This window comes from Toxotes jaculatrix, chromosome 1, assembly GCF_017976425.1.
Source record: "Toxotes jaculatrix isolate fToxJac2 chromosome 1, fToxJac2.pri, whole genome shotgun sequence".
NCBI lineage: Eukaryota > Metazoa > Chordata > Actinopteri > Toxotidae > Toxotes > Toxotes jaculatrix.
This window is the reverse complement of record NC_054394.1, coordinates 18,976,907-18,991,933: the sequence shown is the minus strand read 5'-3', so window position 1 is coordinate 18,991,933 and position 15,027 is coordinate 18,976,907. Positions and strand designations below refer to the sequence as shown.

At 39.4% G+C, this 15,027-nt stretch overlaps 1 protein-coding gene across 7 annotated transcripts in view; it reads left to right on the top strand.

Moving 5' to 3' along the window:
- The window catches only part of mical2a (microtubule associated monooxygenase, calponin and LIM domain containing 2a), a 36,403-nt gene extending 22,513 nt beyond the window's left edge, over nt 1-13,890 (top strand). Inside the window, exons 14-24 of one of the 7 annotated variants that reach the window (XM_041059297.1) lie at nt 42-145; nt 260-328; nt 420-554; nt 976-1,080; nt 2,366-2,632; nt 4,095-4,202; nt 6,317-6,497; nt 6,598-6,674; nt 7,829-7,925; nt 9,821-9,882; nt 13,690-13,890. In XM_041059297.1, coding sequence (XP_040915231.1) covers nt 42-145; nt 260-328; nt 420-554; nt 976-1,080; nt 2,366-2,632; nt 4,095-4,202; nt 6,317-6,497; nt 6,598-6,674; nt 7,829-7,925; nt 9,821-9,876 — 1,199 coding nt within the window. In that variant the 3' untranslated portion in view covers nt 9,877-9,882; nt 13,690-13,890. Of the gene's footprint in view, nt 1-41; nt 146-259; nt 329-419; nt 555-975; nt 1,081-2,365; nt 2,633-4,094; nt 4,203-6,316; nt 6,498-6,597; nt 6,675-7,828; nt 9,746-9,793; nt 9,883-13,686 lie in introns of those variants that run through there. The other 6 variants (XM_041059214.1, XM_041059136.1, XM_041059050.1 and 3 more) reach the window with 6 other exon arrangements.
- The last annotated feature ends 1,137 nt before the right edge of the window (nt 13,891-15,027 follow it).

Genomic DNA, 15,027 nt, shown 5'->3' with positions numbered 1-15,027 from the left:
AAAATGTGAAAAGTCTAATGCAGTCACGTGTTATACAACAGGGTCCAGAGGCGTGGATGAAAACAATGAAGATTATCCATCTAAGGAAGTCAGAAGTAATAATAACATGCTCAATCTCACAGTGCCCAGGAAACGGATAACACAGGTAACTCCACACTGATATTTTAAAATCTGATGTACTGCAACAAGTGAACTCTCTCTGTCTTCCATTTCCAGTTCACTTGGGATTTATTTTATATTTCTCGCTCTGTACTTTTAGGATGAAAAGAAGTCAGACGGTACAGACCCCATTTACAAAAGGAGGCGAAAGTTCTGTTATTTGGAGGAGGTCTGTTAATAAACTACTTTTAATTACAAAAGAAACCAGTATGTGGGACTTCTGGCATATTTACTAAGATCTGTTTTGTGTCTCGCCTTAGGCCACTAATCTGTCCAGTAATGGCTCCTCAGTGCGAGAGGGACAGGATCCTAAGGAAAATAAAGTCCGCTCAATGGCTACGCAGTTGCTGGCCAAATTTGAAAGCACACCCAACTACACCATCCGCAAAACACAGGTAAAACAAAACACACTGTTTAATATGGGCCTGTAGATTTTATTTTGGTTTATTTTACCGTAGTAGTAGTTTTCATTGTGGTTGCTTTAGGATGTAAGTATATATATATGTATATACTTTATTTATCTTGTCATCTGTTTATCTTTCTACAGCCATATAGTTTACGCATCTTTCCTGACTACAGAAAGTTAAAAATGGCTTTTTGCCCTCTTTTTTATGGATCATAAATATTTTTTAAATTTCCCTTGTTGTGAGCTGGATCTCTGACAATCGTCTGTGGTTTTAATCTGACAAAACTTTTCTTATGCTATTGCTACAAAAATCTTCTCATCTTTTATTTCCAGCATTTAATCTTTTCAACCTTTGCTATTTCTGTGCCTTTTTATTAACCGTCTTCCTAACATTTTCTGCAAAATCTCAGTCAGACTGTGAGAGGTCCCTCCTGCTGCAAACTCTTGACCTGCCTGAGCGTCTGCACGTAAAACGCAGGCCCCCGGTCCCACCTAAACCTCCTCCTGAGAGACAGGTAGTCAGGAACAGCCAGACGACATTCAAACTGTACAAACAGTAGTATTTGTTTGCTCATTCTGTTTCACTGTCCCAACAACTGTGTATATGGCACACACACACACAGTTGAAAGCACATTCTATATATGTACATATACCTCACATATACCACCCATGCTTAAAGCCCAAGCAATATTATTTACCAAAAATAGCAGTTTGGATATTTAACAGACCATACCGGTGGTTATACATTCTTTAGTCATGACAGACTTAGACCCTAATTTCACTCCTGGACCCTAACTGTATGTGATTCCTTCATGTGTTACTGCAGTCATAGGTAGCACCAGAAACTAGACCAATATAGCACAAAACCAGATTGAAACTTAAAATACAAATTATATTGAAAAATAAAATACAAATATGAATGCACAGTAATACGTCTGTGGAATACTCTGGAACAATGGAAACGATTAGGTCTTCTGCATTAAATATTTTTATTTCTAATTTCCTCCAGTTTGAAGTTTGATATAACTACCACTTTGGAGGTAAATTCAAGGCTGCTTTTATGTTTGGTCAGTAGTTGCTGTAAAGCTGACATGAAGGTAAATTGACTTTATTAACATTAGCACATCCAATAGTTGTGATCCCATTTCAAACTTTACTCCAGTTTTTCAGATTTAAGAGTCACCAGTTTGAGCGTCTTGATTTGTGCTTAATTTTTTTTTCTGTATAGCGTGAACTATGTCTGATAATTAGAAACTAGTGCAGTGTACACTTACATAGTATTTCCCCAATAATGTTAACAAACCAGACAAAATCACCCCTTACACAGAAGTGCAGTTGTTGAAGTCAAAGTATTGCATTCATGAGCTAAGCTTTTGGAAAGTCAGTTCTTGACCACCCCAAGAAGAAAGTTGTAAAAACAGTTCCCACTCGCAACTGCATTACCATGTCATGATTACATAACGTTGGCATAACATAAAGCAGGCAGAATATCCTCTGTAATGGATTACCTATGCAAGTTGATATTCCTGCTGTGCTGGCACGACTAACGCCTGCCAGGACAGTAAGAAATCTTAAAACTTGTGCTATGCTTTGAAAATGGCTGGCAGCATTGTAAAGTATTTCAAATTTATGATTAATGGACTGAAACATATAAAACCACCTGTATGGTTCTGTAAAGGACCTTCAGCCTCTAAGTGAAGGAAAGATAATAAACTCAAGCTCCTCATTGTTTGCCTACTTGTTGAGCAACCAAACGTGCCACAGCTCACATGTGCACCACTGTATATTATCCCTTTCAGTTTGAATTCAGTATCAGAAAAGCAGCAGAGCAGTTAGTCCGCCTGCCACCAAAGACTCTGCCCAAACCCCAGCTCCAGCCTCAGGCCCAACATCCATTTTCCACAGTGAAGCTCAGACATGTTGATCAAACACATGCTGAGACGAAGGCCCAGCCTCAGCCTGAGAGTGCAGACCCCCCTGCTTCTTCTCCCTCCTGCCACTCTGCAATCCAGTTCATGTCAAGAATCCTTCAGCGCCTCAGGGAGGTGGATGAATATGTCTCTGAGGTGAACACTATCTGCTCTGTCATAGCTTTAACTTCTTTCTTCTGTTTTCTTCTCTGTCCTCTTGCTAAAACATTGTGATTGTTGCATGGTCTGATCTCCAGAAAGGCCCCTGAGTGAATGCTGATTATATATTATGCCCTGATTATACATTTAGCCTTGTGTAATGTGCAGTCAGAGGGTGAAGTCAGCCCCTAATTATCCTGCCTGACGAAAATGGAAAGAGCAGGCCTACAGACCTGGCACGAGCTGAGACAGACACACAGTTGGATTATTGGCCGGACTGAGTCGGTGTGGAGCAGGTCGGCCAGGGCCATGCTGCAGGCACATGCTTATATCTGTAAATAAGCTATTTTGGTTATTACTGCCTGCATTGGCTCAGATCAGCACTGTGAAATTGTTCACCTTATCATGTCATTTGGTGTAGAACTGAGGTTTGTAGTTTTTTTTAAATGGTGACGTGTGTGCAGTTTCACTTGGTTTTAAAGTACAGTGAGCCAACAAAATAACTAAACAGAGCCCTTGAAGATGGGTTATGTTACTGTTGTTAGCTGGTTAGTTTTAAATCATGTCCACCACCACACCTCTTTGTCAGTGCAGCTTGTCTGCATTTGTCATGATTTATGCGACTTTTTCTTCTTACACAATTAATTTTCTTTTTTTGACAAATGCATCTGCAGTCTTAGTGTGAATGAATTGGCTTGTTTGGAACTCTAACTAAATGTTGCATGTTGTTCAGTTCCCTCCAAGTTTTCATTGCAAGAGGCTAGCAGTGTTATCACTGAAGGCCTGCTTTAATGATAACACTGTCATCATATTTATCCTAAGCTAGGCTAACCATACTTTGGCTCCAACTCCATACTTAACATAGAGACATAAGAGTGACACTGATCTTGAAACTCCGCTAATAAAGTGGCCTTATTATCACTGTGTAGGTAATATAACTTTGCACTTCGCCTTCTTTTGAACTAATCTTGAATTTAACGATTATACTTTTAATTAATGTGCTGTGAAGTCTGACTTTGACTCACTTAGGCCTTAAAGACTTGATACTTCACCACGTGATTTATTAACGTTGATATTTTTTGGCTGAACTTGTTTCTGATTTCTCTGCCAGGACTGTGTGGCTGTCTCAGTTTTCTACTCCAGTGCAGTATGAGTAACCACATCAAGTGGGGTGTGAAATTAACGTAATAAGGCAGCCTCCATTCCACACAGTGACGTTATTGTCCTCCTCCCGGCAATGCACGCTCAGCTGTCAAATCCTGCTTCTTATTGAGAAAGCAGAACAGAAAGGTCTTTAATCGTTTAATTGTGTAGAGCTTATTAAGTAGATATTAGTCTACCTAATTATGTCTACACACAGAAAGCTCCACATTTGTTGGTGGAAGAATGCGTCTCACTGTACTGAGGGAGCAAGACTGATGGTTTTTCCTTTGTTCCTGTGCTCTGTGTCATCCTGCAGAAAAAAGCTCAGACACAACAGACTAGAGAGTTTCACACAAAGAGTATAAAGGAAAAAGCTGTTCACCTTAGTGGGTTGTTCTCAGGAGACAGCTCTGCTGTACTAAAGGTGACCATCTCAAGCTTGATCTGTGACCCCACCCTGGTCTTGTGTTTTGCACTACCTGCCCCTCACAGTGTGTTTGTTTGCATGTTGAAATGTGTCATGTTTGGGATCACAAACGTTGCATGCAACCGTTTTTTTCTTTTGTCCTTTATTTTGTACACCATAGATTTTTTTTTAGACTTAGACTTTATTTAGATGCAGGAATTTCTGTTAGAATAATTCAATGTTTTTTAATCAAAGTAAGAATAAAGCTAAACATATATTTTATGAGCCGTTGTGATGTTTGCCTGCCTAAACCAGATTTCTTATTCAAACACCCTGCCCCTCCTTTAATATACCAAGAAAAAGCAAAAACATTTATTTGAATTCTTCCTGTGGTGACTGGCCTTTTCCATACTGTATGCACAGAACTGGTTTCTGGTAGAGGCAAATTTACTAAACTCAGTTGCTAGTTTACTAGATGTAATGAAATACAAACTCTAGCCTCTAAAATGACCATAAAGTTGAATCAACACCCCACAAAGTTAGAATTTACTGCAGGGCTGTTGTATTAGACTGCATTAGTTTTATCTATGTGTATATAATAAAGTGGCATGAGAGTGTACTGTATGTTCACAATGTTGTGTTAGCTCCCAGTGGTGAAGAGTCAACTTACTGTGCGCTTCCCAAAGTCAGCACACAGAAATATTCCAGCTAGAAAGAAGAACTGTTTTAAAAAAAGCTAAAAAAAAACATTGTTACATTGTTCTTGTGCGTCTTCTTGATTATATTAGGCAGATTTATGCAAAGGAATCGTGTTTTGCATGAGAGCTTTGCTTTTAACTGCTGTTTCTGCCCCTTGTGCTTTTAATTAACAGCAGTCCTCACAGAGCAGAAGTGTGTGCTCTTGTGGTGGCACTTTGTGGGTTTCTCTGCTCCACCCATCCCAAACAGCCTGCTCCAGCTCAACAGCCTCATGTTATAGCAGGACTTACACACTAGTTTAATAAAAAAAAAACACGGTACATACATTTTTTAAAAATGTTTGGATCAGATTTAATTCCTGAAGAGCAACTGGAAATCTATGTAGAACCATATACCTGGTGATTATCCCCTTTCTATAATTATATTACTTGCCTTTTTTTAAAAACTATGTTTTCCTCTTGGCTGAGTGGTTGGAAAGCAGTCTGAGGCTGTAGGCTTTAACGTAACGATGATGTTCACTGTCTCTGGAGATGATCCCAGACACAGAGTCTCGTTGAGCTTGTCTTCAGATCATCTGTAACTCAAAATATCCCCACTATGATATCTGAACAGTCATCAGCCAGAACAAGACATTCAGGGAGCGACACTGACAAAGAAAAACGTTAACATGTCTATGTGTGCTCTTTGTCTTCTCACATTGTCACTCTCCCTGCATGTTATTACCCACCTGTGGTTCTACTGACCATGTCAGCACCTCCAAGAGTTAACTGAACAAAGAGTTTACACATCCAGCAAAACATAATGTGACCCAACAAATTTCATTCTCAGGTTTCATGTTGCAAACTTATAACCATAACAAAAAAGAAAAGATGATGTTATTACACTTTTACTGACATGTTATATTAACATCCCTTGAAGATTGTAAAAAATGTCGAGCATGAGAGTTTATTCTTGACCTAGCGTTTTCCAGAACCTCACTTCCTTTGAACCTCACTGATATTAAGAAAAAGCAAGTAAGTGGACCTTGAGGCAAGAAGAAATGATAATAATATTATATAATATGATAATAATAACAATAATAATATATGTAAGGCATTTTTCTTAACATGGCTACAAAGCACTTTACAAGGGGATGAAGGAAAAACTGAGAATATACAGAAAGTTAAAGATAAAAACAAAAGAGATAAAGACCTGGTTCAACATATTAAATGTTCACAAAGGCTTTTCTATAAAGAAATGCTTTTAAGTATGTTTTTGTGAAGAAAAAAAAGGTAAAAAAATAAATAAATAAAATAAGCCAGCGACAGTTTAAATTCATTACTGTGTGTGACAGCTCACATCATATCACACATCACATATGCAATTTCCCCACTGAGGGACTAATAAAGGATTCTCTTATCTTATCATCAGTCTGACTATGCTCTGTTTCCCAGGGTGGCTCGGTACGACGGGCGTTCCCCCAGTCGGGTGACAAGTGTCACTCATGCGAGAGACGTGTTTACATGGTGGAGCGAGTCTGTACTGAGGGTCTCTACTTCCACAGGGAGTGTTTTCGCTGTTCGACCTGCAGCTCGGCTCTGCGGCAGGGAGCGCATGCTTTCGACTCTGAACAGGGTTTGTATCTTCAAATGGTGGAGCCACTTAGAGAACAAGCACCAGCATTAAGTTGGTTTTGCTGACGTACTTTGTCCTGACGTTTGCTGTAATCTTACAGGAAAACTGTACTGCAAACTTCATTTTGATCAACGCAACAATGGCACAAACCTGCGGAGGAATTTCTCCCTGCGCTCAGTGAGTACCTTGAACTTCTATTCATCCAATAGGTGGGTTTCACGTGACGTCACGACGCAGCGGCGCGAGGGCGCCACATTTAGATGGAGGGCAGGAAGTGTTTCAGCCTTTAGCTGACTGGCACACTGAGAATCTACGGTGTGGAAAAATGCCGATGTTTTGTGTAGTTTACCGGTGCTCAAATCGTTCCAATAGAGAAAAAGAATAAAGCTATTATAGGGTACCAAAAGTAGTCACCCGCAAAGGTGAGAAATATAAAAAAAACTTACCGAACAACGCAGTAAAAGGTGGATCTTAAACCTACGTCTGCGGTCGGGAGGAGCAGTCTGCTAATGCCCGTGTCTGCAGTGACCACTTCGTCAAAGGTATGTTAGCTAGCTCACTTGGTTTTTGTGGCTGTGTTTATATCATTAGGTTGTGGCTTAATGCTCATTTACATAGTAATAATTATTAAGTTGCCGGTAGTCTAATATGGACTGCATTGGGACTTTGTTGGCTGCCCTCGCGTTTTAGGAGACGTTGACTCAGTAGTCCAAATACTATTTCGCTGTCATGTCATACATTAGTATTTCTATGTAACTGACAAATAAACCCCCTTGTATCCCTGTAAGATGTGTTTGTTGACATTATAGCCGCTATTGCTAGCTGCTAGCCATACATAACCAGTATAAGAATAAACATTCACCCTGGCGAAGACCAAACAATTATTGTCTTGGAGCCGTTTGATATCAAGGTTGTGGACCCACACGCTCACAAAAAAAGTTATATGCCTCCAGTTATATGCCTGTAGGCTTTCATTTGCTGTTTCGTATAATAAGTACGAGATAATTGGTGATCTCAACAGCCTCGATTGTCGGCAAATCTTTAACGTCCGTTAAAAACTCGCTCATCTTCATGAGGTACGGGTCACGTCCAGCATATTGTTTGATTAATTGTGTGTATCTCCGTCTCGGCTGGGGATCTAATACCGTACAGTACGGACTCTCTGCTGATATTTCCTCCACTGGCTTTGACATGTAACTTACTTCCTACCCTCCATGAGAAATCGCTCCGCCTACGTGCGTCATCATGATCACGTGACTGAAACCCAGCTATTCTAACAATACTTATTGTAAAGAGTCTAACTTGTCTGTCTTTCACATCCTCTGTCTTAGAATCGTTGTGGGGCTGGAGTTCAGGAGCAATGTGTTGCTAACGGAGACAGCTCCCAGTCCAGCAGCACAGAGGACGTGCAGAGTCAACCCGCAGCAGGTACCTTCAGCTCGTTCATAAGGAAAAAGCTGAGCTGGCCCCTGAGTGTGACTCGCACTGTGTGTAATGCCCCCTGGTATCTGTCCTGTCGCGTGCGTAGTACAGCACAGGCCCTCGCCGGCCACATCAGAGACAACGCCCAGGACTATACATTCCTGTATGAGCTACTGAGCATGAGCCTGCCCCTGCTGTTTGTTTTACAAGAGGTACTGCTACAGATGTACACAGAGGCTGTGCCTGATGGGCCGAGCTCTTTACAGCCTCTACTGCTGTGGCTGCAGGAGCATATCGGGCACAGGCTCATCTAGACACTAAGCAGACACCATCTGTTAATATTGAACATCACTGCAAATGCCATTAAATCTGTGGCTGAGGTGCATATTAGACGGAGTGTTCTCATCATATTATCATTTGTGGCTGGGCACAAGCACCTTTTTAATGTTTACTGCCTGTTATGATGATACTGTAGTTAGATTTGCTCCCAGTGTGTTGGATGTATCTGTGCATCAGCCAAAGAAGAGACACTGTAGGTTGCCCGTGCAACTTTTCGCAGTTTACTATAAGAGTTAGTTCAGTTTGTCAAATAATGAAAGCTGCGACATAATTTTGCAGTGGTTAGATGCGGAAACTGTACAGTTCTTGTAGGGTTAGAATAAGTTAAATGAATAGATTAATAGTTAAAATGCAAACAAAACAGGCCACAGCCGGTGCATTAAAGACTTGAGACTGCTGAAATGTCCAATCATTATTGCTGTAGAACTGAAACTTTTACACAGTCTTTAAAAATGGATCCTGCAGTTAAAATTTCTTAACTCAGGTTATGACTGACTGACTAACTGGATGCACTTTATCTTTGGGAACTGCCTTGTGGACGTAGCAGGAAACTGTCACATTAGATAAAAGCCTGGTCTCATTGTTAACCCTCATCACCAGGCAGGTTTTCCTTCTTTTCTTTTAATATATATGCAGGTATGTGTTTTATGCACATTGACAATTTTCTCATCATCTTTTTTTTTTTCACTCTGTTTACTTTAATGAATTGTTTTTACTGATTCTTTTTTTAATGGGTGACACCAAAAAAAATCTCACAGATATGTTTGATGCTGTGGACTCTGAGTATTTAGTTCTACTTTGCTGCCATCTACTGTTGACTCCCAGAAAACCCATGAAGGCAAAATGAAATCTGCCACTCCTCTCATTACAAACAGCTCTGTTTTAAACAACTGACCTATGACATGTTTTCAAATTTACTGTAGACAATAGAAGCTGGTGAGCATGCTGTGATGTGTTTGAATGTGCTTGCCATTCTTGCCATAATTTTAAAGCATGTTGTTGGAAGGTCAACTGCAAACCTCTCTGACCGGAAGCCACATAGTTGTTTCCTATTTACATAGACTCTATCTAATGATGCTTATGAAGCACTTTGGTCTTTTGTTTAACTCTAAAAATATTTGAAAAGGATAGTTGCAGAAATTTCAGGCATTATTTTAAGTGTTTACTGCATGATAGATTGGATATGTATTTTGATGTTTGTGTTTTGTTACCAGCTACCTAATATTCCATGTTGAATTACTGAATCTGCTGCATGTAATCTGAACTAAAGGTTTTGTTTACAGTGCTTAAAACTTAAGTGTTTTAAAATACCAAAGAACTGTTTTCGTACACACTGACTGGACTTGTAATAATATAACAGTTATACATCTGTTTAACAAGACGACAGTCATGCAAGCTGTAACATGTACAGTGGTGCCTACATACAGATATCCTCTTATTATGAATGTCAGTATTTTTTTTCGTTTTCATAAACATTTTCTACTTTTGTGCATTCGACTGTCTTTATTTATGTGTGTATGTTCTCTGTGTTATAGATTCTGTTTCTTTTTTCCTCCCATCAGCTGGAGCCTTTTATGAAGTGTGTAAGACAACCGGATGGTTAGGAGAAATGACATGAATGAAGGTGATCACCTGCATGGTCACATGGTTGTGTGTCACACTTGTGATGTTGCTGCAGATACTGACTGAACAACATACTTAACAACATTGACAGCACTAATTGAAGATTTTCCTTTGAAGTGACATTGAGGTTTGGCTAAACTCAACTAAATGAACGGCTTCAGTCTTTGTCTTTGATATTCGAGCTGTTATAGGAATGAAAAAGTACTAACAGCTTGGTTTGAAGCCTCTTATTTGTTGCCTACATTTCAGAGTTTGAATAATTAATTCATTAACGGATAATGAAGTGGAACTAAATGGCGGTTCAGTCTTTTCAGAAACTGCTAAAGAGAAAAAAACTTGAAATCAGGTTTTATTCCAACTTTTTCATGCACTTAAGTGATATCTGACTGATAACATCTCTAACTTCTGTAAAGGTCCATTCAGTAGCTGTTGGCTGTATCATAAAATCTCCTTCAGCAGAAAGAACTTCCAGTACGCACTTTAAGAAACACCTGTTTTCAAGGTCAAGAATGAAGTTAACACTTAAATTCAAAGCCAATATGCACTAGTTGCCCTCAAAGTGCTATGGAAAAATCCACAATTCAAATCCCTCTGCTGAAGGAGATCTGATTGAAAGCTCCAGAGCTGCCACTAGATTTAATGGACCTTGTGGCAAGCTTGTTTTGTCAGCTACTTTTTCCAAGGTCAAGATTCAGCTGTCAAATTCAGCAATTTACAACAAATGTATATTTTCTTGAACTACCTGTGTCCCAGGGGGAAGAATACATGGAATGAAAAAAGACACTATCTCAGGGTCGGCTGCATCAGCTTTGATATCTTGTGTTTTTTGGGTGCCCAACAGTATTTTAAGAGGAACCAAAGTTGTTCAGTTTAATGTCAAACTTACCTATGCCTCTTTACCTACATGCAGGGTATCTGCTGGTCTCGAAAAGTATTTAAAAGCAGTGATTTCAGTTTCCTCAAAAAATATAATAAAAAAAACAGGTAATCTTAAATTTCATTTCATTGCCTGCCATTCTGCCTGTGTTAATGTTACATATAAATTATTTTTATAAGTGATTTTAGCAAAAACTGAGTGCAAAATCTCCAGTACCTCTGTTTCAGACCTCCATTCATTTTATTATCAGAGTTATTGTAGAATAAGTCAAAAGCTGTCCATTATACCTTCACCTATAAAAATTTGGGCAGTGGAGGTGTAAAGATTGGAGAGGGATAAATCAGGACGGATACAATGAAGGAGCAGCACTTGTTGCCCTCATCCAAGGGGGGAGTTGTAGGTTTCAGCAGTGAGGATCACTTCCGCGTTCAAAAAGCTGCAGTTCCTCGGCTGCCGCTGGGGGCTGGCTCCAGAAGTGAGCAATTCTCCATTGACCCCCATGTTAAAACAGCCAACTTTACAGCCTAAAAATACATATTTACAGCCTGGTAAATTTTATGTTTTTGGTCTCTATTGATAGGTTCCACCTCCGTGAACACATTTTTTGTACCACAACCGTTTTAGTGTTATTTAGGCTAAAAATTCTTACACAAATTAGGGTGTGGTTACGTTGAGTGACAGCTCATAGACAGGCACTGGCAATTAGCTCTTTGCTAAAGCATCGGCTGAGCTAGGCGGCTACATCCAGAGGCCTCCGGCTACCTCCAGCGCTTGACAGGGGCTGCAGTGTCCGTGTTTGTTTGACAATGTTCGAATAGGTTTTTGTGACAATACGGCTTGTTGTAGTGTAGACTGTACTAACCGACCGTCGAAGGAGTCTGTGTTACAGTTTTTTCGGTAAGTCAATTTCTTACTATTTTACCTGGATGTTTGCACTAATTAGCATGTATTAGCATATTTTACCGCTGGCTTATGCCGATTTCTGGTCGCTGCTGATACAGATAGAGGACCAGAGCAGCTAATGTTAGGAACGCTGTTGCAGTGTGTTCCGTGCTCTCAGAGTCCGTTTATTGTGGGAATACTAGGCTACAATTTTATTTCGTCTCATTTTTCTGTTTAAAAAGTCCATTGCATGGACAGAGCAGCTCCGTCAGTCAGCGGCTGCTGTGGTTTGTGTGCTGCTGTAACTGTAAGTGGATAGTGGGTGGAGGCAGCGGTGAAAACCGGTAAATATGAAATATTTACAACTCCATCAAACCTGCAGCTCCACCTAAACCTCTCTATCTGAAACAGTCATGTTTAAAACACAGCAGCAACATTATGATCTCTGTTATATGCTGTTTTATGCTCCTACTAGCCCGACCCCGTGTAACCGCGACGGTCGGACTTGGGGACTGTTGTGTGGTGGATGTAGCTGCGTGTAGCTGCCGCTTAGCTTGTTAGCCTAGCTGATTAGCCTTAGCCTAGCTCGGCTGCTCCGAGCTAAGTGGCCGGGTTCTCGACCGGCTGACCCGTAGAGCAAATATGGAAAGTACACTCTCACTAAAATCCAAGATGGCGCATTTCAAATGCCCATGGTTTGGTCACAAAACCGACTCCCCGAAACCAATGGGTGACGTCACGGGTGCTACGTACATGTTTTATACAGTCTATGCCCTCATCACCACTACTGAGGAGCTCTTGAGCGAGGTCTTTAAAAACTCCACCCGCTTACAGTGGAGCTGCTCACAAGCCAGTTACAATTTCCTGATGACCTTAACGTTCATATACAAAGGTTTAATGCAGCATTTAGGGAAACGTCCTCTGTATGTGTGCTCATTGACCTCTGTAACTTAATGTTTTGCCTGCACAATGGGGCTAAACACCCAGTAAATAAAACACATTAGTGGCATTTCTCTGCTTTCTCTTAAGTATCTTAAAATGAAGGCATACATCTAGATTGTGTTAGAAGCTGTTCAGGAATGCATTCAGCGCTCAGAGGACTGAACCTCCACCTCCAACCACCTCTATCCTTCTAAAAAAAATGCTGTTACATGATTCTACTTCTAAAAAAGTCCTTGACGTCTGTACTTCTTTTGCTTTGAGAGAACATACTGATGATTAATTACGCTTTGAAAAGCTGCTGCCACCACTTAATATTTCCACAGATATAAGTATTATAGTTGTATATAAGTTCCAGACATTAATTGGAATAAAGGCCTGACTTACTGACACAGCCGATGAGTGTGTCCCAGATAAACTACCGTGCTTCACAACAAAGACCTCTACTCGTTTACGACAGCCAACAAACTGACAGGTAACTTTGATAATAATCTGTTCCACTTTGTTCTTCTGTAGCTCTAAATTGTCACGAATATGTTTGAAATTTAATCGAGCTCTTTAGACAATACTCTTGTGCTTTTCGGTCTCTAAAAGTTTATTTTATGAGCAAAATATGTGAGAGGCTCGTTTTCCTGTTTAGAATAAAATAAATAAAATTAAATATGTGTATATTCAGATGTGCCTGTAAATCTCTTCACACTATGTTTTAAAGTCTTGTTACATTAAACACAGCATCTCATCGCGGTCTTATGGAATAAGAGGAGGAGATTAACTACATTAACTACATAAACATATATAAGGCTGTTTATTTAATTAAGTCTAAAATTTTTTTCTTTTGATAGATCTGCCCCCCTTAATTCTCATCTGGCAAACAAAAAATGATCAAAATTGTTGTGTTTTTTCCTCTTTTTTCCACAGCTATTTCATTAATTCATATTACTGCTAGTATTAGACATTACCTCAAAGATCTCAAAGATTCTTGACAACTTCAAGAATACATTTTCTAAATAACTCTCTTTCAGTGACTGTACACAGTTTCAGTGATGGATAGTGTGCTTGTTTACAGAAATATTCAGATTTATTTTCTGATGTCTGCTTTCCATTCAGAAGCTGCCACACAAGAGGGATCTCACTTCATTCGCTCAGGACAGAGGATCACAACTTATAATACTGATCATCATTAATGATGTGATTACATAAAATGTGACCTTTTGAAAAGTGTGTCACAAATGTTTCCCTGTGCTCTTTTGTGATCCCTGCAATGCCTTTTGTGCGGCTGTATTGCTTTATAGTCAATAAATGTATATGTTGTTGCTGACTTCTGACCTTTGTTTACTTTCACTGATTTTTAGCAGGTCACAGATTAGAAAATGCGTAGAGCAGATTTTTTTGTTGACCAAAGTAACTGTTTTTAAACGAAAAACCATAATCTGAAATGTAATTTTATATAAAAACTTCTTTTTACAGTGGTATATTTAAAATAAAAGATTCCCTAGGAAAACTCTCTCTCTCTCTTAATTGCCATAAAAAACAAAACAATAATTAACAACAAATTTCCTGACACAGTTGTTGACCTGCAAACTCAAGTACTATATTACATTTCCACAAACATTTGAAAGTAGTAGTGAAGACCCATTAGTTGCTTCTGTCCAAAGGTTTACAACAGAGCACCACCAGCATCTCATGAACATCCTCAGAGGTACAGTCTTCCTCCGTGTGCAGGTATTGGCCTCTGTGTTTCTGAAATAAAATCTTGTTAATGGAGCATAATTCTCTGATTCCTCTTAAAAGTAAACTCATATGTTGTGTTAAAAACTGTTCAGGAATGCACTTACTGTTGGGGGCAGAGGGCTGAGCCTCCATTATAAAAAAAGAAGAAGAAAAAAAAGCTTTTGCAGTACCAGAGAAAAAAAGTCCTTGACTCTAAAAAGCTGGTTCATATGCTGAATGAAAGTCTTTATCACCTGGCTTGGTTAATTAAACTTTCAAGTTTTGAAGTATCAAAGTGAGAGAGAGAAAGACTAAAAATTGGACTGAGAGTCTGAGTTATTTTTGAATTAAAAAGGGCAGGTTTAGATGGTCAGTCTACCTGGATTATAGTTTGAATGGTAATTAAAAGGCAAGAACAAAATTCAGCATCTGCAGCTGAAAGTTACTGATTCCAACACAGTAGGTGAGTGTGTGCCATTACATAAGAACCAAAAAAAGTCATTCTGAGCAGGGTTAAACTAATTTTTGGTTAATTTTCTAGTTGTTCTAGTGCTGAAGCTGGAACATGGAGAGTTGTGTAAAAGATTCAGCGCAACACACTTTAGATAATTTGTTCCACTCTGAAGGTTCACTGATTGTCAGAAAGCCTTTAATTTCAATGCAAATGAACATTTGAGGGGGACCCTTGAAAAGTGCTTAAGTGGGTTTAAATATTTAACATGTGCACAACATTATTCT